This window comes from Chelonia mydas, chromosome 6 (genome assembly GCF_015237465.2).
Source record: "Chelonia mydas isolate rCheMyd1 chromosome 6, rCheMyd1.pri.v2, whole genome shotgun sequence".
NCBI lineage: Eukaryota > Metazoa > Chordata > Testudines > Cheloniidae > Chelonia > Chelonia mydas.
The window spans coordinates 126,175,621-126,200,360 of NC_051246.2; the positions used below are offsets into that span (position 1 = coordinate 126,175,621).

The 24,740-nt window shown below is 48.0% G+C and overlaps 1 protein-coding gene across 12 annotated transcripts in view; it reads right to left on the bottom strand.

Annotated features, from left to right (window-relative positions):
- The window catches only part of FRMD6 (FERM domain containing 6), a 75,220-nt gene that overhangs the window by 14,465 nt on the left and 36,015 nt on the right, over positions 1–24,740 (bottom strand). For 11 of the 12 annotated variants that reach the window (XM_043549840.1, XM_037901324.2, XM_037901325.2 and 8 more), the window contains 6 exons: positions 19,587–19,666; positions 17,358–17,434; positions 14,471–14,657; positions 5,249–5,404; positions 2,128–2,193; positions 1,132–1,200 (listed from right to left, as the gene is read on the bottom strand). In XM_043549840.1, coding sequence (XP_043405775.1) covers positions 1,132–1,200; positions 2,128–2,193; positions 5,249–5,404; positions 14,471–14,657; positions 17,358–17,434; positions 19,587–19,666 — 635 coding nt within the window. The remainder of the gene's footprint in view (positions 1–1,131; positions 1,201–2,127; positions 2,194–5,248; positions 5,405–14,470; positions 14,658–17,357; positions 17,435–19,586; positions 19,667–24,740) is intronic. The other variant, XM_043549839.1, reaches the window with a different exon arrangement.

A 24,740-nucleotide genomic window follows, 5' to 3' on the forward strand; every position in this document is an offset into this window, starting at 1 on the left:
TCTCGCTATATGACAGTCACAGATATACAGTTAAGTACAAAGCTGACTGTGAGGAGTTACAAAGGGATCTCATAAAACTGGGTGACTGGGCACTAAAATGGCAGATGAAATTCAACGTTGATAAATGCAAAGCAATGCACATTGGAAAACATAATTCCAACTAGACATATAAAACGATGGCATCTAAACGAGCTGTTGCCACTCACAGAAGATCTTGGAGTCATTGCAGACAGTTCAGTGAAAACATCTGCTCAATCTGCAGCAGCAGTCAAAAAAGTGAACAGAATGCTAGGAATCATTAGGAAAGGGATGGATAATGAGACAAACTGTCATAATGACACTATATAAGTCGACAGTACGCCCACACTTTGAATACAGTGTGCAATTCTGGTTGCCCCATTTCAAAAAAAGATACATTTGAATGGGAAACGGTACAGAAAACGGAAGCAAAAATGATTAGGGGGTACAGAACAGCTTCCCTATGAGGAGAGATTAGAAAGACTGGGACTGGTCAGCTTGGAAAAGAGACGACGAAAGGTGGATATGGCAGAGATCTATACAATCATGTATGGCGTGGAGAAAATGACGAGGGGAGTGCTATTTACCCCTTCACATACCACAAGAACCAGGGGTCACCCAATGAAATTTATAGGCAGCAGGTTTAAAACAAACAAAAGGAAGTATTTTTTCACATAACGCACAGCCAATCTGTGGAACTCATTGCCAGGGGATGTTGTGAAGGCCAAAAGTATAACCGGGCTCAAAAAAGAATTAGATAAGTTCATGGGGGACAGGTCCATCAATGGCTATCAGCCAAGATGATCAGGGACACAACTCCATGCTCTGAGTGTCCTAAACCTTTGACTGCCAGAAGCTGGGAGTGGATGACAGAAGATGGATCATTCGATAAATACCCCTGTTATGTGCATTGCCTCTGAAGCATCAGGCATTGGCCGCTGTCGGAAGACACATACTGGGCCAGGTGGACTATCGATCTGACCCACTATGGCCATTCTAATGTTCTTATAGGCAGTTTGCAGGTCAAAGGGAAGCTGATGAAAGATAGAAAGAAACATCACTGTTAAAAAAGAAAGATCATATGTTACGAACCCCTGATTGTTCTGTACTCACCACAAATACAAGTTTTCCCACGTTTGTCCAGGGGAAGTCATAAAGCAACTGTCTTTCTTCATTTAAATTCTGAGAAACAAATTGCACACAGAGAATGGGGTTTAAGAATCCTGAGACAGATTCATTACTTTTACTGACTTATGAACAAGCTGAACACAGCTGATAACATCTTTCACCCAGCACGTTCAAATTTTGAAGCACTGTCCTGTAAGGTCTCTAGTATAGACATGGCTTAAGTTTCATGAAGCCATCCAAAGGCTAAAATTATCTGTGATGCACATAGGTTACTCTGCATTCATTCATTGCCTGCCAATCCCAATGACATCAATGAAAACTCAGACTCTGGAATGCGTGCAGAATATCCAACACAGATCCAAAGTGCAGCTCAGAGAAGAGGATTCTGCTGAATGACTTTTCTGTAGCTGACATCTTGCAGAGTCAAAGCAATTAATAATATTTGCACCCTTTAGCAATTTGCTCAGGAAGACGTTTGTCTGTGCAAATCCGAGTGCTGTAATACACTGTAAATTGTTGATGATACCTACTGGCGTGTGCGTGTCTTGCAGGTCCCCCTCCGTGTTACAGATCTCAGCTAGGGAGCTGTGACTCTTTAGTTCATGCTGTTGGCTCTGGAGATTCCTCAGTTCAATCCTTGGGGCACTGGCTAGCAGTTTAGCACATTTCTAGCACAGTTAGTGTCTAACAGTTAATTTTTACTAGATGATTGACCCAAACAGTGATTGTTGAATTTCAAAAGTATTTGAGAAACTTCTGATTTTAAAAGAAATGATTAAAAAATAAACAGGAGTCAAAATGGCCAACTTCCACTGGTGAAGCAAAAGCCATTAATTCTTGACCATGAAACCTGAGGTCATCATGAGAGGAAAATGTATCACTATTTTCATTTCAGACAGCCTGATTTCAGTGAGAACTGCTCAAGATATAAGGGCATAAATGAGAGCAAAAATTGGCTGAGGGATACATTTAGCTACGTACCTGAAAGATCTGTATGCCCCGTGTTGTCAACCCAAGGGTTAACGAGGCTTCGATTTCCCTTTTGTCCTAAAAAAATCCACAGTGCTTTTAGTAAATAATTTTCAATATAAAATAATCATACAGTAGATCCCTGAAGAGAAGAAAGGCAATAGCCGAGGCTGTCGTTTTGTGGGAAATAACTGTAGCATTATGCTGTTTAATAATTGCATGTGGATGGCTCATGCTTCTTGGATACAATACGTAAAAAGGATTTGGGTGAGAGTTACTGGGGGTACTGGGCACCCGCTGCTCCTCCCGACTGCAAATGGAGTTGCAGGTGCTTGGCATGTCTGAACAATCAGGCCCATACAGATATAAATAAAAGCACAGCACTATCAAACAAATGTGACAAAGAGAGAGAGATTTTATATATAAACAACATGGTCTAGAATTGGTGATACACACACAGTTTTGACAGCGCTGCGATTCTCAGATACAGGCATGAGAACCCCCATTAAGAATTCCATTACACTCCCTGTCAAAGCCACCCAAACATTTTCTAGTTTCGATTTCTATAGCAGTATATTAAGCCCAACTCCTCTGCATTTCTGAGCCAACACTTTTGCATTCCCATTTGCTACCAGGAAAGATTTTGAAACCTGGAGACAAAGATCGCACAACTTCCTGTATCACTTAAGCCTACTGCATCTGTTCCAAAAACTGGATGTGTTTGAAAGATCTACAGTATATAAATCTACTCCTACTGTGTAGGTATCTTCTCTAATCGCTTCCATCTGCTGTGCAGTAACAAACACAGTCTCAAATGTTCTATACTAGATGTTATGTCATTAAAAATGCACATCAATTGCTGGGTTTATTTGAAGCACTTTATGTAAATAAATCTAAGCAAACTTCTTAACTCAGACCCCCAAAAATAGGACTCACAGAAAAGTGACAGAAATTAAAGACAGTCCTGGAAGAGGGGCCGTAAAAACCTTTAGGTTTCTGCAGAAGACGTTTTAAAAGAGAAGCTCAATTGTCTTTATTTTTAAAGACGACCCATTTTCTGATGTTTAGACAAAAACTTAAGAGGGAAGGAGAGCATGCAGAGGCAGGGCTAGAAAAGCCTCTGATGCATGTTAACCCTGGACATTCAAGACACATGAGGCATTATCCATCCAGGCAAACACCCGTGTTGGAAGGTGTGTGATGTCATTATCGGGCATCATCCGTAAGGGTTTCACAAAGACCGTGGCTTGAGAATAGTTACTGTTACAGGCATCAAGGGCTGGATCATGACTCTACAATGTGCCCTGTGTAAGGGCTGGTGCATCGCTGTAGCGCCCCAGGAGCAGACCGAGATACTGGGATCCTCCATGGCTTCCCTTTGCTGTGGTGGGAGGATCAAGTTACCCCTCCCAACCCCCATTCACCTGGCCAGCTATTCTGGTCAGTGAGTATGGATGGAAGGGGATGGGGGGCCCCCTCTCAGCTTACTTGTACCCAACAGGGGGTACCAGGTGAGTAGCCAGAAGTCACTATCTTAGCGGAGAAGGAATGGGAATGGCAGGGTGGTCATGATCCAGCCCTAAGGCAAAAATCAGGTAATCATCACGCCCATGTGCCTGAGTGCGAAAGTAAGAGGCTCCAGATGTGAGTTTGCCCCAAACACAGAGCGCTCTGACAGCGGAGCCATCCCTACCATTCTGAACAGAGGATTTGAGATTCATTAAAGAGATGGGTATTTGGGAAGGGTTTCCCCCCCTCCCACAACCCCCAACGTTCACATGGCAAAGCCAAAACCAGGCATGTAACAATGCATAATCTGGGCCATTATTTCAAATGCTCCAATGATTTACACGTACTGAATCCTCTTACAGGCAAGAGAATGCTGACGAGAGGAGAACTGCCCCCAAGAACCCATCATTGGAGAAATCCTTTTATCCCAGCAACAGGCCAGCTGTGCAGCCGGTGGAAGTAGGCATGGCTCTGCTGAAGGCAGTGGAATGTCGCCGATTTACAAAAGGGGCTTGACACTCCAAGGGAGTCAACGGGGCTTTTGCCATGGACTTCAAGGGGAGCAGAATCAGGCCCAGGTGGGGATTTGGAATAACAGTGCAATAAAAAGGCTTAACAACTCAATTGAACAGTTCAGGTCCAGTGACTTCAGTGAAGTGACCCCCTGATTTTGGCAGAGCACTTGCTTAAAGTTAAGTATGTGCCTAGGCACACGTCGGTGCTCTGTTGAATCGGGGCCTAGGTGAACAATCATTTAACTTGGCTTTAGATCATTGTAACTGCATTTCATGGAGTTACTCCTGATTTACGGCTGCATAAGCAAGAAGAGAATCATGGCTTGTGTATTAACACAGCAGTATTAGGAATGGTTCTGTCAGAGCTAATGCCGGCCTCTGTTGAAGCGCAACTGGGTGGTGTTTATTAATGCGCCGGGGGGAAAAGGAAGAGACATGGAGGAAAAATACACGCTGCTTTCCTATTTCACCCATTGAGCGAAAAAGAGGGTAAGCAAAAGTAGGTCATTTCAAGCACAGACAACATGGAAAAATAAATCTCGCAGCTGTTTCCAGCCGGATGCCATCTCCATAGTATTCAGCATTCGAATCCTCTTTAATAATTCATTCTATTGCTGGAATTCATCATATCTGTATTTGTAGTTTGCTGTTACTCGGCTCTCCAGCAGACAAACTTCTTCTCTTTAATGTGAGGACTATTACAAAACGTCTTGTGAAACATCAGGCCGTATCAAACAAATTGCTTCATTCCCAGGAGGAAAGAAATGTAAATTTGTCATGGGAGGATGAGAAATTACCCCAGAAATCTTGAATGCAACGCAGCATCCAGCTCACCCATCCCATCGGTATATTATGCCTGCTTTTCATCTGGTCTCCTCTTAACTTTTAAAAATAAAAGCACTATAAAAAGCAGCAATATCCGGCCTCTTGAAGGTAAATGCATCACTGATCTGCCTCTAAGACTGATCCATGATAATAATCAAGTGACATCTCAAATGCAGCACTTCCCAAAGCATGCTAGAAATTATTCAGCAGCTGTCCTTTTTAATAAAAAGCACCCCAAATGAAAAACATAACGTTTGCCCTGCAGATTTGCCACCCTCTCTTACCTTGTACAATCTGTAGTAATGAACAGCGACATCATCCAGCCGGACGGCCTCCTTAATATATTTAAGATGTGCTTCGGAGGCCGTGAGTGCAAACTGATCTTTGTGCATGTTTGGAATGTGCTTTAAGATGTAGTCTTTCCCTCTCTTTGTCAGCACCTGTTAGAAGAAAATCAAGAGACACCGGTCAGTGCCTGCTCTTGGGATGAAAGCAGCAGCCTCCAACTGGCCTGCTGCTTCTGAGAGGCAGGAAACCAGTAACCATTTTTTTTTTAAAGTTAGGTTTCCATGTGGGGTTATGATCTATTGTACCACCTGTTAGTCTATTGCTCTTAGACATTTGCACAATAACTGAGCATCTCACCATTCCCCTATGAGGCAGGGCAGGGCTAATATCCCCATGGGGAACAGTAGCAGAGAGAACAAGTGACTTGCCCAGGCTCACACAGGAAGTCTGTGCCAGAGGAGGGAACTGAACCCCAATCTCCTAAGCCACAGGCTACTGCCCTAACTACTGGGCCATCCTTCCGGCTACCGGCTGTCACCATGTTCTGCGGCTGAACCGGCAACACTGGGAAGCCACTGAGCTCCTCCTGCTAGCGCCGCACAGCTAAGGAGCTGTTACTTAGCACCGAAAAAGCAAAATCGGGGCAACAGCGAAGTATTAAAGCAGATCCACTGTCCAGAGTTTTAAAGACAGACTGGGGCGTAACAGCCTCCACCCCGGGGTGCTGCAGAGCAAGTTCCTGGCTCAGCATGCTTTATTTCACCTCCAGATGCCCAGGGCTGGATGGTAGCAAACAGACCCAGCCCCCGCCTTAGGGATAACACGCCAGTAGGACTGTTATCCCTAAGGGGACAGCACTCCAGGACAGCCAGGGAAAGGGGGGAGGCAGCACCAAGTGCCCCGGAGATATAGGAAGGAAACCACCAGCCTTTCCCCACCGCTGTCTGCACCTCGCCCTCCACCCATCTTCAGTCGGAGAGAGGCTGCTGCAGGCCCCTGCATGGCCTGTGCCCCGAGGTCAGACTATCCCATCTAATGGGCTCTCCTGGCCTTTAGCACTATAAAGGACGACCTGCTCTCCCCCTCTCCTGTGCCAGGTGTCCTTAAACCTCTCTCCTGCCAAGGGTAGAGGGACCACCTGCCGGGGGAGGTTTCTAAAAGCTCTGGGGTGAGGGGAGAGCAAGGCAGCACCCAGGGCCCAGTGCAGAGCACACCGAAGTCGATGGAGAGACACCCCCTCCCCCGACTCCAGCAGGCTTTGGGTCAGGCCACAGCTTTTCCAAAAAGTTCAGCTCCCACAACTGGGGCCAGGTTTTCCCAGGAGCTCAGCACAGGGGGATGTCGCAAGGATTCATTAGTCAGGGCTTGCACAGCGCTTAGCCAATGGAGAGGTCTATATATGGTAAGTGCTGGGGGCTATTATTACTCAGTGGATCTGTTCCTACACAGGGCTGAAATTCCTCCCGATCGCAAAAGCACATTCACAAAGCCCAGACCCTGGCTGTGGAAAGGCGCTGAGCTCCCTTCCAAACCACGCAGAACGCAGTGTTTAACCAAGCCAGCCATGTACCTTGGGCTTCTACTCAATTATAAACACTTGGCACTTCCACGGCCCTGAACAATCACAGCCATGGTGCAGGCGGCTACCGATCACCCCCATTTTGCAGGTGTGGAAGCAGGACTGGAGGGGTGAAGAGGCAGTGCTGGGAATACAACACTCCCCACTCCCAGACGCACAGTCCAACCACCAGGTACAACATCGCTGCCCTGCAGGATTGCCATTTGCTTCATTCCTTCTGGCTGCCAGATATAGCGGGGGTATTACTGGAAGAACACTGGTACTTCTGCTGCAGGATGCTGGGCCTCAACAAACCATCTGACAGATGATCCTGGAATCGTCAAAAACGGATCCAACAGCATGAAATGCCGAGCACGGGCTCTCTTCTCCATTCATGTTTGCTGTAGCCAAGAAGTTAGGTCCCCGAAAACCAGCAATAAGGGACGGTGACGTTCGAGGCCGGGAGTGCACCTGCTTTTCAGCTGCAGAAGGCCACCACGCTGCGTCATGGCACTGCTTGCGTGTTGTGCTCCACGGTGTGCGTGATAGGCTGGCATAGCCCCTTACTGCAGATGCTTCTGTCGATGCAGTCCCAACACCAATGCCCCACCCGACGTTAGCTATGCGGCGAAAGCACTCTTCTTCCTGCCTGGGTGTGCCAACAGCTCTGTTGTGTGGGGTGTGTGTGAATTTTTCCACACTCCTAAACAGCTATAGCTCTGCTAGCAGAACTTCATAGCGCAGACCAAGCCTGAGAGAGACAGAGACCTTCCACTCCAGTGACATGCCTGTGGCAATTTGCACCAACGCCCTTGGAAGCAATCCCGTTTAGTTCACCCATACAGTCCCACTAGTCAATGGGAGTTTCACAGAGGTAAGTTCAAGGCAGAATTTGACCTACCAACATAATAAAATGGTACCGTTTTCCAACAATGTATCACCCCTACAGACTGAAATCTAGAAGATCACATTATATTAATGCTAGTTTTCATTTTATATATATAAAATATATGTATTTATTTATTTGTATTTATTTATATATTTATTTGCCATTATACGTGGCTATGGACTATATTCATGCTGAGTAGTGGGTTTTATCCTCTGAAATTTCAGACACTGGACTAAGACATGGGTATAGCACAGTTAGAACATAAGAACGGCCATATGGGTCAAACCAAAGGTCCATCTAGCCCAATATCCTGTCTTCCTGCCAGGTGTCCCAGAGGGAATGAACAGAACAGGTAATCACCAAGTCATCCATCCCCAGCTTCTGGCGTACAGGCTAGGGACACCATCCCTGCCCATCCTGACTAATAGGTTCATGGAGGATAGGTCCATCAAAGGCTATCTAGTTCTTTTTTGACCCCTGTTCTAATCTTGTCCTTCACAACATCCTCTGCCAAAAAGAGGCTAAAACACGGGAGTGGGGAGGTATGTGTTTTTATTTTCTATTCTTATTAAGTTTGACTCTTCCATGAATTGTTCACAGTGTACACAAGGTTTTCTGGATATGAAAGTTTGCACAGAGATCTTTACATTAACAATCATTCAGAATTTGTACGCAGAGATGCGGCCACTCTCCATAGACTCCACCTCCGAGAAAGCAGCCAATTATTTCACTGGCAGCAAGATGTGGCTTAACGTGTGGCTCCTGGAAAGCACTTCATTTAAGCAATTTTCAGGCGGTAAAATGTGAATAAATATCACAGTGCAAAGGGCCGTTCTTGAGCCCTGGCATCTGAGGCAGGGAAGCAGGCCAGTCTCACAGAAAGCCTACTTAGGTATTTAGCAGAATCTAAATAGAACCAGCTGAGCACTTCACTTTGATGTAGCTCAGTCTGAAATCCATGGTCAGAGATAAGCATGTGTGGATCTCATTTTACCAGCATAACTATGTTGGTTAAGTATGAAAAAAACCCTATGCTCCTAACCGCCAGAAAAAGCCCCAGTGTCAATGCAGCAAAGTCCTTCTGATGATGCAATGTAGTTTGGGGAAGGGGTATAGTTATACCAGCAAAAGAACTTTTATAAGCTGCATCTCCACACGGAGGATTTACCCCAACAGCTGTACTGGCAAACCTTTCCTTGAGCAGATAAGGTCTTAGTGTTCACAAAGAGAAATATAGTGATCCACTATAGACAGTTATTCTTGACCATTTTCCAAACAGTTTATTGCCCCGTCTTAACAAAGAGAAAGGACAGAAAACACCTACGAGCACGGGTGCTTTCCTTTAACAAAGCTCTTGGGAACCCACAAAGTTGCAGCAGGATTATTCTAGTGCTCAAGAAATAGGACTGACTCCCCAAAAGCAGATTTTTACTTCCATTTTCAGCTAGCCATTTCAAAGTCAAACACCCAAATCCCATTAAAACTCAATGTGAACTGAGTGCTTAACTCCCTTAGGCTCCTTGGCAACGCTTTAAGGTAATCGTCAAGCCTTTCAGCAGCTGGTTATGAGACCAGTTGGCTCAATTCTGCCCATTAAGTACACCCCACTGTACTAAAACAACTTTCCGAAGTGATTTTTTTTAGATTCTGTGTGGGACATGCAGCGACTCTGGGCTAAGAAAATGAGGCGATTACTCTTCAGCTAAACGGGGAGTTGTCCGACACCAGCGAGCTCTGTTAAAGAGAATAAGGGCAGCAATCAACAGGGACAACAGTGGCTACATCTTTATTAACCTTTTCATGTTGAACATTCAACGGCTACTGCAAAACCATTGACACGGACGAGTCACTGTTCTGTTGATTCACATCTACCAAATACACAATGTTATATTAAAGTTCAGTCTCTTTAATTGCTCCTCTTTAAAACCAATATGTATTCACAGCTTCTCTCCTCTGTTCTAGCTGTTCAGAGCAATTGATTCTTTTTAAAGTCTGTTTACTGGAAAGCACTGATTCAGAAAAGGACTTTGGGGTCAGGGTGGACAGCGACCGAAGAGGATTTTCCCAGGGTGATTCGATGGCTGGAGAGCAAAAGCAAACCTCGGAAGTATAGGCAGGGGCATATTGAGTAGAAGCAGGCAGGTGTTAACACTGCAAATGGCACCAGCGAGGCCGCTACTGCGACACTGCGTCCAGTTGCGGTGGCCACACTTCAGAAAGGACGCTGACGTGTTGAAGGGGTACAGGGAAGAGCTCCGAGAAGGATTCGAGATAGTTGCTGAAAATTTTCATTTCTCGATGAACCTCCCCCCTGCCCTCACCAAAAGGCATCGACATGGGGTATTTCCCATGGAAATTTCCATTTTCATGAACAAGCCGTTGTGAAGAGCTCTACTTGCCTCTGTTCAGGACAGACGTACAGCAGTGGTGCAGTGTGGGGCACCGTGACGGGGTGTATAAACCCCACACCAGAACTGAAGGGGTTAAGGAACAGTTCTGGACCCAGACAACTCCACCCCTCTACCCCTCCATGGCTGGCTCCAGTTGGAGGCGGAGCTTAAAAGGGAACCAGATAACTCAGAAGGGGCCAGAGAGAGCAGGGCAGAGACCCACCCTGAGAGCTCCTGAGGGAGGGCTCTGCAGAAACCATTCGCTGGGTGGAAGAGCCTGCCTGCTCAGCCTTGTGGGGCTGCAGCTGCTGTTATTTGCTTTTCCTTTATTACCTTCCCTCAGATTTCAAGCCTTTGGGTGGGAGGTGGATGGTAGGAAGCAGCCCAGGGAGAGGCAGCCTTGAGCTCTGCCTTAGTCACTGTATGGCCTTGGGTGAGTCACTCTACTCTCCTGCCTCAGTTTCCTTATGTGTAAAATGGGATTGTTACTATTGTGGCACATGAGAGATTAGTTAATGGCTGCAGTGTGACCGTTTACACTTGTCAGGTGTTATAGAAGGTTACATATCATTTCTGTTCACTTTCAAGCGAGCTGAGACAGTGAGAAAGGAGCTCATTTATCTGCGGATTGTTGACCGTTCTGTAAAGGATTTAAAGTTTAAAGAACTCCCAGCTGGGCTGAAGGCTTGTATACACTGTTCCATCCTGATGCACTTTCATACCAGGTGAGATGTAAACTCCTGAAAAGGGAGGTTTGAAATGGAAACACTGGCTCAACCCTGCTGTAAGCGTGTAATCAGTCTATCTTGCGAGTGCACTCATGTTTTCACTCGGGGGGTGTCATCTGGAGTTTTAACATACAGAGAAATCTCACAACCTGCCAGCAAAACACATCAGTGACTGCAAGTTGTAACGTTAACACACAGGCAAAGAGAAATAACCGTCCATGCACTAATGAAAGTAAGGCCCCGTTCCTGCAAACACGCACGGGGTAAAGTTACCTATGTGCATAACGGTTTGCAAGACTGGAGTGCATGATAGATGCAGACTGGATGCAGCTGAAGAGCTATGAGGAGTCCCAGAGAACTGCTAAAAAGGCCACATTAGCCTGACATATTTATAACAATCTGCCTTAATTTAAAAAAAAACAAAACCTGTTTCTGGTAGAGCCCCCTTTAAACAGTATCATCTGGCATTTAAAAATCACCCAGCAGGGTTTTATGAAGGCATTGCTGTTCCCCTGCTGATGTTTATTAGGCTTTTCAGCAAAGGGGAAACTGACTAAGGGCCCAGTCCAGTAATGCAGTTAAGCCCATGCTTAACTTAAGCACCTGAGTAGTCCCAGTGGACTACTTGCATACTTAAAAGTTAAGGGCTTTTCTGGAACAGGGAAACTGACTATACATGACGTGCCATGAAAAATCCAACTGACTAAATTTCAGGTTTCAGAGTAGCAGCCGTGTTAGTCTGTATCCTCAACAAAAAAACCCCCAACAAACCCAGGAGTACTTGTGGCACCTTAGACACTAACAAATTTATTTGAGCATAAGCTTTCGTGGGCTACAGCCCACTTCATCGGATGCATTGAATGGAACATATAGTAAGAAGATATACACACACACACACACACACACACACAGAGAAAGTCGAATTTACCATATGAACTGTAAGAGGCTAAAAGAAAAGGAGGACTTGTGGCACCTTAGAGACTAACAAATTTATTTGAGCATAAGCTTTCGTGAGCTACAGCTCACTTCATCGGATGCATGCTGTGGAAAATACAGAAGATTTTATACACACAAACCTGGTTTGTGAGCTGTAGCTCACGAAAGCTTATGCTCAAATAAATTGGTTAGTCTCTAAGGTGCCACAAGTCCTCCTTTTCTTGTTGCAGAATTGCCACCCTTAAGTCTTTTACTGAAATGGAGAGCAATGACTTTTCCCCACCAGCGTCTCTCAGCGACCGCACTCTGGTAACTGCAGCAGGTGACGGTACGACAACATTCTAGGACTGAAACGCGAGTCGCACGTAGACTGTGTCCCTTTAACTTCACACCTGTTTTCTGGTGCAGGAGAAAGACTGGACCCGTCTTGGCATTTGGTTACTTGCCCGCCGGCTGGCTTCAGCTGCGGGGAGCGATGTAGAGAAAGCAGAAGAAGATTTGCACTGCCTGTTCCATGGTCGTGCAGGAAGGGGGCTGCCAAAGAAGATGGCTGGGCCAGGAGGTGGGCAGGCTTGAGTGAGACACATTCCTGTAGGCTTCTTTATGTGGAATTTTAAACCCATTAAAAACAAAAATTCAGGTGTGGATTTCCAGTTGGATGGTGTGATCTCATCTATAGATTATGCTGGTCCTGCAGTACCACTGGGGACTCTCTGCTCTGGACAGAGCTTCCACGGTCGCACAGGTCAGAGACTGAAAACTTCTCCAAGGCAGGGCTGCAGCCTCCTCTGAAGTGTGTCGAGCATGGCTCTCGCCCAGTAACGACACCACCAACTATCAGCTAGCCACAATACAGTCCCAGGCTCCACGCGATCAAACAACACAGCAGGAAATGGACCACTTGCACCTACTGTCAGAGTATGGTCTTAACAGCACCTGCCACGCCCATGTGAAGACAGGGAACTAGCTTTACCGAAGCAAGCGTTCCATGCAGCGTGCTTCAGAGGTGCGGTGGGTACATGCGCTGCCTAACACCTTCAGTGCCCTTCTTTTGGTGGGCAACTCACTGGTGGATTGTCATGGCACACAACTTTCCTGTGTCGGGCAAGTAGCGTGAATGTCTCTCTCATGTAACCAGCGGGACATCGTCCTTCAAGCTGGATCTGTAAGTTCCACAGCGGTCACCGGACAGCAATAATTCTGAATGAAGCAACCCCAGCATCTCCCTCCCTCTCAATCTCTCTCACACACACACACCCCAAAACCTCCCAGGGACCTGAATTTTCTCTTTGGAGAAGGGGAGGAGGATAGCCTTCCCAAGCATTTGCAGACATGGGGACGCAGTCAGTATGTGTCACCCCTTCCTCCCCGCTCTCTGCGCAGCCAGGAGCGGGAAGGAGAGGTGAAGCTGCTCATATGCAGCCCCGCAGCTGCAAGGCCTCCTGCGTTTTGTCTCCCGGCCCAGCCTCCTCACCCCACTCACACTGCTGATAGTGGCTGCTCCGTGCAGGCAGGAGCGCGACCAGGAGCTGTGAGGAGCCGCAGGGGCAGCGATGGGCAGAGTGCACGAGGGGAAGACTCGCTCTCTCTGGAAAGCCCAAGAACCACACAAACCGCCCACCCATCAGAGAGCCAGGGCCCCCAACGAGCTGGGGCCAAACGGCCCCGCTCAGCACACTGGGCTGCTCCCTCCACCTCCGGAGGGCCACACGAGCAGCCGTGCCAAGAGCAGGAGAAGCAGGGACTCAGATCTGGAGCTCTGGCATCCCAGCAATGGCTGGGTGGTGGAGCAAGAACTCGCCAGCTCAGCAGGAGCCCAGCTGACCCCGCAGGGCAATGGGGTGTGTGCAGTAGGGTGACCAGATGTCCCGATTTTATAGCGACAGTCCCGATATTTGAGTCTTTTTCTTATACAGGCTTCTATTACCCCCCACCCCCGTCTCCATTTTTCACACTTGCTGTCTGGTCACCCTAGTGTGCGGGCACAGAGGACCGAGTATGCGCCGTGCCCAAGCGCTCACGCCGAATGTACAGCCTGGCTTCGCCATCCCTGCAGCCATAGCACTCACTATTACTATCCATTCACACTACTCCAGTGCATCCATTGCTGCTCAGGGGGAAACAGGCCCTTGCTTTGGACTACCTGGGCCAGCTCCATGCTGCGGAGTTCCCACCAGCCCATGGCTTAGTCCACAGGCCTTTCCAGTCTCGCTGCTGCGAGCCCTTCCCTCTCTCCGGAAACCTGAGAGCACTGAATGTAAGAGGAACATAGGCCAGCCAGGGATCTTCTCGGTCATCAAGCCCCCTGCTACCACAGGCCACCCCGGCACATAATCCCCCATAGGCCTCTTGGGGCAACAAACAGCGAGCATTATGATGAAGGAGAAACACCACAACCCTGATGTCCAAGCACAGCATCTGCATTCAGACCCGATCACGAGCCCATTTGTTTGCCCGGCACGCATTTTCCACTATGCCCGAACATACCCACCTTCCACCCCTGCCCTGACGCAGGATCCTGCCACGTGGAATGGATCAGAACAATGCTACTGGCAGCTACCGCCACTTGGGTTCCCTCTCGCCTACCAAGCTCCCATTCAGGATACTTCTCGTTCCGATTCACTTCATACTCCCTCCGCCTTTGGACACGAGCGGGGAAAGAGGGCGGTCGTGCACATGGAAGCTCTCTGCCCGGGGAACAATGAGACGGCACCTACCCATGCAGGGAAGTAAGCCTCCGGCTCGAAGTATTTCCCATAGTGCTTGTTCCTTTTGAAGTTCCCAAGGTCGGCCTGCAGCGCGAAGGCTGCCAGCAGGAAGTAGGCCTCCTCGCGCAGCACACACTGGGAATGCAGCAGTTGTTTTCTCAGGTGCCAGTAATAATAGTACCTGGCTGTTCGGTCACTGGGGAGAGAAGAGCAGAACCGTGAGCGCATGCACGACAGAATGAACCTGCCCTGCGGACTATGGGCCCGTGACGCAGACCACACTGCTCAGCAGCACCTTTCCTCCTGCAAAACAAAGTCATTTCCAAACGCTGGGGCGGTGGGTGTCTGGGAGCGCTGGGAAGCCACACAGGGGCCAAATGTACCTCCGGGCTATGTTCTTTGCTGGCCCCCTCTCAGAGCTCCCCACAAGAGGGCGGGGCAGAGTTTCCAGCCTTCCATACACATCAGAGGCTCTGTCTGTGACTCAGACCCCCGCGAGGCAGCTAGCACAAGGTGCTGGCGTGAAGGAAACTCAAGGGAGGGCATCTGAGGAGAGGGCAACGGGGAGGTGGGGCCCACCAGTGCAGGGAGGGAGCTGCGACCGGGAGCAGAACTCACAGCTGATTCGGGGGTGCAGAGCAAAGATGCTGAGAAAGGAGGCAGGGGATTGCAGGGAGGAATGGGGGCGGGGGGCAGGACGGCCGCTTATGGGCGCTGATGTGGTGGGGACAGCTTGGGGAAGGAGGGAAGGAACTGAAGCTATAGCTAGAGGGCAGCCAGAGGGATCCTGCCTGATTCCCATGTCCCTCCCCAACTTACTCAGAAGTTAGCTGCCCCCCAGACCCCTCTCATCCACTGCTCCACTGGGTCTCACACAGCACCCGCCTTCCTCCTGTCCCCCTGGTTATCTCTGGGTTGGCTGAGTATAGGCAGATCTTACCTGAGCACAGGACAGTGGGGATCAGGAGGGCACAGGTGCCCTTAATCTGTGCATGCTGGGCAGGTACAAGAGGAGAGGGAAAGGGGTGTCTGGTGCAGTCAGGTGCTTGTGGCAATGTTAGCTCGGTCTCTAGTTTCTACCTCTCCTTGCAAGGAGGGAGCTGTGCTGTCAGGGGAGGAGGGGCAGGGCCAAGGAGCAGCAACGAGGCAGGCTTGTGTGGAGGATGCGCTGCCATGCACCGAGACTGGGGCTGCTTCGGGTCTGAAGGCTGCTTCTGACCGAGCTAACATCTTTTAATGGCTCTACATTTTACCCTTAATTGTTCAGTGACATTTCACCCGCACATTATTAAGGAGCTCAGACATGGGACCTCACTCCTGACGCAGGGGGCAGCGTCGCTCCCTGCCATGGCGGCTGGCGCAGACCCAGTACACAGCGACAGCCGTCAGTCAGTATCTCCCTGTTGGGCTCTCCCCATCCCCAGAGCCGGGAGCCGGGGCCTGGATGGGCAGGATCCAGTCGCTGCAAAGGACCAATCAGATGCGGACGCATGGGAGGGACCTATCGGGAAGCAAACCAGTCGGGGCTCTTTCTGGATCTGCAATGTCTGTGCCACAAAAAAAGCTGGACGTTGCCTCCTATTTGAAAAATCCGCCCGGACAGAGGGGCAAACAAGAGGCAAACTCGGACGTACGGTAACCCTACCCTAGAGAAACTACATGACCACCACGCAGTCCCGCCCTAGCAGAGGAAGTCACCATGAAAGAATTCCTAGGTCAGGGTTCTCTGTTGTGCACACATCTGTGTGTGTGTGCGCGATGCCTGGGCAAAGGACAGGGGGTTGCCCATCTGGAGCAATACAGTGGAAAGTTCATGTAAACAATACATAACTGAGTCAGGCTCTTAGTCATTGCTCTCTGTTTTCTTTAGTGAACAATTTCTCCCTTTAATTAAAATGGTTATTCCCAGTAGTCTGCAAACCCGAAACACAAACGCAGTCGTTCTCTACCTTTATTGTACCTCCAGGACTGAAGCTCGAGCCAGTACCTCTTATGGATGGCAAATAAAATGTTTGAAAACTGCTCAGCTCTGAGCTGTGCTGGAGACTCTACCATATTTCTAAGCAGTGACGAGCTTCATAGGAGGAACATATTGCAGTTTTAGCTACTGCACGTATCTATTGACCTATTTTCCTGACATCCTTGGGCCACATTCTGATCTCGCATAGACCCAGACCTTCCCAATGGGCTTATTTACACATCTCAGTAGTCCCAGTGACCAAGGACTTACAGGGATAGAACCCCAAATTCTCAAGAGGCAGGGGTTGTGCAGAACTTGCACACACAAATATGCACACCCAATTGCAGGCACGCATTGGCTAATAGGATAGACGAGGCCTTCCAACAAGCAAACGGATACCTGCGGCGATACTAGCTTGTGCACACACGGCTAGAGGAAAATGCAGGGCCAATCATGGGTGCACGACTCCATGCAACTTTGGGATGAGCCACGTCACCCTTCGTTTTGGAAAGTTCAGCTCTATGGCATATATTGTTAATTGAACAAAAGCTGAATGCTGCCTGCTTTTTGCTTTACAGTGGAAAAACACAATATGTTGTAAACCAACCTGTCCAAACTATATCACAAAAGACTCATTGTATCTTGCTAAAGTAAAAAACAAAACAATTTCTCCCTGCTCAGACCAGCCATACAGGAGCACTCTGCTAATGTTAATCTTTATAAGGATAGAAATATGAAATTGATCACGTAAAGGCCAGTTACAAATAATTTTTTTCCCTAGCAATCCGCTGTTACTGAGGGTCTATGACAAAGTTACAATACATGCAATGAACTCTAACCAAGTAGGAATAACCCAAGATATTTTCTATTTTTTTCCATTAACAATAAAGCATTTTTTGGTGCAAAAACGCATTCTTTGTAATATTTTCCCCTCACCTGATCAGTCTGCCATTTTCCACATAATATTGCACTCGAAAGTGGATAATCATGGGGGGACCAAACTGGTCAATGCCCTGCAATAGAGAGAAAATTATTCAGAGTTCCTTCCACAGAGGAGATAAAGAAACCATTGAGAACATAATTTTTTTGCAAAGTTTTCTGTGAAATCAGAAAGATAATGCAATCTTTGATGCTCTATATTCTGTTTTCTCAGTGCAAAATTTATCATGACCACCACATCCAGGGAACCAGAGAAGGTGGAGCTAGCGGAACAATGTAGATCAAAGTCTGGCTGTTTTTCTAAATTGGACATTTTTTATAAAAATGTTTTGAAGTTTTCAAAAGTTTCCATTTTTTGGGAAAACTTCCAAGGGAAAAAATATTTAGCCTGTTGGCTGCTGTTCGATCTATTTTATCCCTTCATTTTTCATGCATCTTTTTCCTGAGTTGCCAATTTCATATGGTCAGGTTAGCCGCAGGGTAGGATATATCTCAAAATGAGAGAGCTTCAGATTCCGTTTCAAAACGGAAAAGGTTTTGAGTTCAACAGTTACCGGATTTCAAAAATGGGGCAAGGGGGAATTCTGAGAAAAATTCTGCAAAAAATTAAGAGAAATAATTCATGTTGTTCTGAAAAAATGGCAAGATTCCAATTATGAAATTTTCAAAAATTCTGTGAATTTTAAAAAAAAGATGTTTCCAGCAGCTATAAGGGGAAGGGGGGCAGGGGGGACAGACGCCATTGTTGTGTTTGGAGTTTGTTATTTTAATGCATTTTTTCCTGTTCTCTACAACTGTCATAAATATAAGGGAAGGGTAACAACCTTCCTGTATACAGCACTATAAAATCCCTCCTGGGCAGAGGCACACAATCCTTTTAACTGTAAAGAGTTAAGCAGCTCAGGTAACCTGGCTGGCACCTGACCAAAAGGACCAACAAGGGGACAAGCTACTTTCAAAAGGGGGCGGGGGGGGGGGGGGGAAGGTTTTGGTCTGTCTGTTCTGTGTGCTTGCCAGACACAGATCAAGGAAGCAAGCAATCCATCTCCATTAGAATTAGTAAATACTAGCAAGGGAACACATCAGCTTATTTTTGTTTTGGCTTGTGATTTTTCTCTGTGTTGAGAGGAAGGTGTATTCCTGGTTTTCTTTTTGTAACTTTAAAGTTTGGCCCAGAGGGAAATCCTCTGTGTTTTTGAATCTGATTGCCCTGTAAGATTATCTTCCATTCTAATTTTACAGAGGTGCTTCTTTCACCTTTTTTCTTTATAATAAAGTTCTGTTTCTTTTAGAATCTGATTGGGGTTTGGTTTTTTTTTAAGTGTCCTAAAAAAACCCAAGGTTGGTCTGTGCTCATCTTGTTTATTCTCAAGCCTCCCCAGGAAAGGGGGTGTGCGGGCTTGGGGCGATATAAGGGGGAGTAGGAACTCCAAGTGGTCCTTTCCCTGAGTTTGTCTAGATCACTTGGTGGTGGCAGCGTTACCTAATCCAAGGTACAAGGGAGAATTTGTGCCTTGGGGAGTTTTTAACCTAAGCTAGTAGAAATAAGCGTAGGGGGTCTTTCATGAGGGTTCCCACGTCTGTACCCTAGAGTTCAGAGTGGGGAGGGAATCCTGACAACAACCTACAAGAGATGCCGTAGAATATGTCTAGGTTGGAACTTTTCTGCAGAGATTCAACTCACACTCACCCCCATTGCTTTCCTTTCAGTGACCTCTTGTCTCTCACTACAAGAAACCATCCCCTAACCATTCTTATCTGACGTCTCCTACCCCAGAGCTTGGTATATGTGTTGACTAGCTTTGACAGATCTGCCAGTTATCATGAGGGTTAATGCTCTGGGATCCTAAGTAGTTCCCAAATGTTCCCTAATTTAGCCTCCCAGACATCCTGCAATCCAGCAGTATTCAATTGCCATCTAGGTAATCTTTATTTTCTCAAGCTTTTCATTTATAAATCACTTAACAGTTGAGAACTTCCCCTCTTGTTTTGCAGGTAGACAGGCCACGCATGAAGAAGTCTTTTTGAGCAGCCCTATGCCACTCTCATCAGTAACAGTTGATTTGTTTTTAATTAATTTTGCATGCTTCAAGTTTTCTTCTTCGTCTTATAAATTATGCACCCTTCAAACCTTCCCCTAAGGTATAACAGCGCCAGCTAGGTGAAACATGGGATCTATAGAGAGGAAATAACTGGCCCCTCTCAACCCAACTCTTACGGTCATACCTTGCTAGCTTCTTTCTTCCATTCCTTTGGGCAGTATTTGTAGAGTTTCTGTGATAATTCCATATACACGTGTTCATTGTCTGCATTAGAAAGAGTGGAGATAAGAAAGGAGAAAGCAAATGGTTCCCCAAGATTTCTTTTAAAAAATGTACTATAAAAATTTCACACCCACAGTTATGCAAGCTCCCAAATACATTTCAAAAGAAGAAAATGCAGCATTATTTAAACACTCTCCAGCGTAAACAACAAATCCACATATTTCCTGTGGCAAAGTATCAGATCTTCATTCATGGCATTGGTGAGTATTCTTGATCCTTACCTTTCTCATACCCTAGAGCAGGGGTCGGCAACCTTTCAGAAGCGGTGTGCCAAGTCTTCATTTATTCACTTTAATTTAAGGTTTCGCGTGCCAGTAATACATTTTAATGTTTTTTTAGAAGGTCTCTCTCTATAAGTCTCTATATTATATAACTAAACTATTGTTGTATGTAAACAAGGTTTTCAAAATGTTTAAGAAGCTTCATTTAAAATTAAATTAAAATGCTGATCTTACGCCGCCGGCCCGCTCAGCCCGCTGCTGGTCTGGGGTCCCGGCCCTGCCCACATAGAGTGGGTACCTACCTTCTCCCTCGTTCTGGCCCATTCTCTTCCTCTCTCTGCACTGAGCTGAGGGTGGGGGTGCACTGAGCACAGGGCTGGGGGTGAAGGAGCAGGGTGGGGATTGGGCTGCAGGGTCTGGCCAGGAGCTAGAATGAGGGAGGGGGCTCAGGGTTGGGGTAGGAGGTTTGGGTGTGGAGCGCTTACCTGGGCAGCTCCCATTTGGTGCGAGGGGTGCAGGTGGGAATGTGGGTGTGTGTGTGTGCAGGAGCGCCTGTTTGGTGCTCAGGGTGGGGGTGAGGATGTGAATGTGGGGGTGCAAGAGTCAGGTCATGGGGTGTGGGGGGGCTGGGTATGTGTGGGGGGTGCAGGAGTCAGTGCGGGGGGGGGTGCGAGGAGGGTGTAGGAGTCAGGGCACGGGGCTGGGAGTGAGGGAGGTGCAGGTGTCAGGGCAGAGGGCTGGGATCAGCCGCAGGGAGGGAGAGAAGGAGGGGCAGGAACCCTGCATGCTGGGGGGAAGAGGCAGGGGGAGGGGGAAGCTTGCCTGCCCTGCAAGGAGAGAGCAGTGGGCGGGGGCGGAGAAGAGTGGGCCGGGCGGGGCCGGATTTTTAATTGCACGCTGCTGTCCTCGGCAGACAGCAGAGCGCCATTAAAAATTGGCTCGTGTGCCATAGGTTGCCAAGCCCTGCCCTAGAGGTCCTAGAAGCATCTTTCTGGATTCCTTGCAAGAGCCAGCCCTCACAGGTAGAAGCCAGTGACTATGCAGTGTGGCAGCATGTTCTTGCTTTCTATAGAATTACAGCACTATAAGAAATATTTATTGTGCTTACTCTTATTAAAAGGGACAGTAACATCCTTGGTGCTTTGTTCAGCCCCACTGTTTGGGGTCTCTGAGGGTATGTCCACACTGCAAGTAAAAACCTGCAGCTGGCCTGCACTAGCTGACTCAGGCTTGCGGGGCTTGAGCAAAGGGGCTGTTTATCTGGAGTGTATACCTCTGGGCTTGAATTGCAGCATAGGCTCTGGGACCGTGGGAGGTGGGAGGGTCCCAGAGCCCGGAACGTCTATAACACAATTCAACAGCCCCTTAGCCCGGGGCCAGCTGGCACGAGCCAACCACAGGTGTCTAACTGCAGTATACTATAGACATACCCACAGTGGTTAATCGCTCCCTGACAATGAGGGGCAGAGCTGAGCTGAGCTAAGCAGGGAGATGTGTTACAGGAAAGTCACTTGCTAGGCGAACTCAAGAGCCGCAAACAGAGGCAGCTAACAGGAGAGTTTTGGAGGGAGTGTGAAAGGCTCTTTTTCCAGGTTCAGCTGTATTTGCTATTTCAAGATGGCCAGCCATGGAACAATGGTGGTGACCTGCAATGGATGTCCTACGTTTTCTTTCCTGCCTGAAGCCAGAAGGGACTATCTGTGCCTGAAGTACAAGTTAGTAGCTGTGCTGGAGAAAAGGATTCTTGGATTGGAGGAGCCAGTAGAGACAAGGAGGAGTTCCTAGACAGCCCAGCTCAGGAAACACCAGTACCCCAGGTTCAAAGAGGAAAGGAGCCGGCCACCAAGGAGTTGGAGAGGGAGGACGTCAGAGAGGTGACCTGGGAGTTTGCAACCACCAGAAACAAGAGGTCATGGCAGAATCTGAAGTGGCTGGAGATAGACGAGGAAGGGCAGCCTGTGGCTTCCAGAGAGAAGAGGACCAGGAGGAACTACACAGAGCTAGAAGTTTCCAATCGATACCAGGTCCTCAACGTGAAATCTGTGGAAGAAAGCTCTCAAGATCCAGCTGGTCCAAGGGAAAGGAGGGATGTACAGGGCACACCTGGGGCTGGCAGCTTGGCCCAACCTGTAAGAATATTGAGCTTGCCCACAAAGATCTCCAACTATCCAAGGGAGACAGACAATCCTTGTTGGGAGTTCAGTACTCAGAAGAATCTAAAGAACATTCGTCAAGAGACAGGTGGACAACAGGGTGGTGTGCTCTTTCCCAGAGCTAAGACATGAGATCTTACTCTAAGACTGGATAGGCTTCTGAAGCGGTCAGGCAAGGATCCACTGGTGATTGTTCATATAGGCACTAATCATACCACGTTGCGGGATATATCTCAGATAGTCGATCACTTCAGGGAACTCGGAAGCATGCCCAAGTGATCGTCTCTGAGATTCTGCCTGTCCCACGAGCAAAGGAAGCCAGAAGATCTGGCAAGCGAACCATTGGTTAGGTAAGTAGTGTAGAGTTTTGGTTAAGCGGAACATTGGTTCCCCTTCTGCTGAAGTGGAAGTCATCTTAACTCGACGCTCCCCCATCCCCATAGAAGATGGGCCAATCTCCTCAGGGACCGGCTGGCTTGAGTAGTCAGGAGGATGTTAAACTAATAATAAAAGGGGAGGGTAAAAAGAGGGAAGATATGAGCACTCAGCACAAAATCAAGATGAGAACAAAATTAATCAAGGAACCAAAGGACATTATCTATTTCTGAGTCACTGATAACTTAGAAGAAAATTATCCTGAATGCTTATGGGTCAGTGTCCTAACAGATAAAGCACAGGATGGGATATTAATTGGTATCTATTAAAGACCACCAAATCACACCAAGGAATAGGATGACCTTCTCCTTATGTACCTATCTATAAAGTATAGGAAAAAAGCTGAATAATCATGGGGACTTAATTATGAGTGACATATACTGGAAATCTCATACCACCAGTAATAAAACATCTGTGGACTTTCTGAAGATTAGACACGACAATATCCAAACTCAAAAAAAGTGTTTGGATACAACATGGGGCAATTCTATACTAGACCTCACCTGAATATCATGCAGGTGAAGTGTTGCTTTCATAGGCCCCCTCAACTCCTGCCATTGCCAAATGGATCTCAAAGATTGGAGCCGCTACCAGGAGCTGGGATTTTTCCTGGGCAAGGCAGCAAGGCCCAGATCCTCAAGGGTATTTTGAAATCACTAGAAGTTAGGAGCCTAAACACCCTTGAGGATCTGGGCTGGAGTTCCAAGTGAATTATCAAAGCCTTTAGAACTCATGCAACCCTGTAGACCCAGTCCCCCAATTTGATTTGCATTATCAAGGTCTTCATTGGATAGTGTAGTGGGGTGGCTGCCCCATTCCCGCAGAACAGGGGTTAAAAGCAGCCCTGGAGAGGGCTGCGGCTGAGATAAAGAGTGAGAGCAGCTGAGGAAGTAGCTGACCACAGCTGTGACCAGCCCAATCAGGCCACAGCTGGCCCAGATAAAAGGGCTGAGAGAGGAGCCGGGTCAGGAGTCTCACTTCAGCCTTGGAGTGGGAAGGGCCTTGCTGCCTTGGAGCAGGGTACCGGAAGCAGAACTGTGCTGGGGAAGGGCAAGAGGAGCTGGCGAGCTCCAGCCTAGCACCTCCCCAAAGGCCTAGAGAGGTACTGGGGCTGCAAAGGTGCAGCCCGGGGATAGGCAGAGGCAGCTGGTCCAACCCCCTTGCCAATGAAGAGTGGTTTACAGACTGCAGTCTGCCAGAGAGAAAGGGGGCTAGATGACGACTGGCAGTAGCCACTGAGGCAAGGTGGACACAGGCGGTGGGGGTTCCCCTGGAAGGGGAGACCCAGAGTGTGGGGACTGCTGTGGGGCAGCACCCCAAGGTAAGGGGCACCAGGGTCCGGGAGGGACATGGGGCCTGTGGCAGGCGAGACACCGGCCAACAGGGGGCGCTCTGGAGCTGGAGTTGAGCTAATTCCCGGACGAACAGCAGGAGGTGCTGCGGCAGTGAGTATGCAACCTGCTACAGATAGTAAACACTTCTTAAATAAACCCCAGCCCCTACATTTCTGTTCCTGAGTAACTTCAGAAGAGAGCAGGGCACTCTATGTACACCTACACTGCATTCTGAGCCCGAGTCCCCCTTCCATCCACAAATCAGTCTGACTCGGCTCAGCAAGCACTCAGGTCTCCGGTCCTAGGACACTGCGAGGCGGGTGGGTCAGAGCCTGAGTCCTGCTGAGGGTCAGGTCCAAGCCCTGTCATTCTGCAGCGTGGATGCAGCTCAAGATGAATCCATGAGCCAGGGTCCCACAGACCTGGGTTTACGATGCAGCCCAGAAGTACCTTCAGACCCTGATTCAGCCAAGCACTTACACGTGTGATAAAATCCCATTGACCTCAATGAGAACTAACCACATACTCAGGTGCTTTATTGAACAACCTGGGTATGTGCTGAACTGGGGTCTCAATGCAGCACGGCACTCCGCACATACTGAAACTCCTCTGACATTTTGGCCTCATGCAGTTAGTCCGGCCTCTGGGAGTTACCTAGCAAACACCCCACCAAGAAATGCTGCTTGGTGAACAGATAAGGAAGTAAACAATCAAGCATAAAATCTCCGGGGGACTTTGAAGGAAACCAAAACACATTTTGACTCAAGATGTAAGGAAGAATTATTTGTTTTTTGAAGCAGTGATTTAACACCACTTCAGGAACTATAAAAAGTACGTGGGAGTGCCTCTAACAGCAGCAGCGCTCACCCGGGGCTTGATCCAGCTCTCACTGACTTTAGTGAGGACTGAGTGG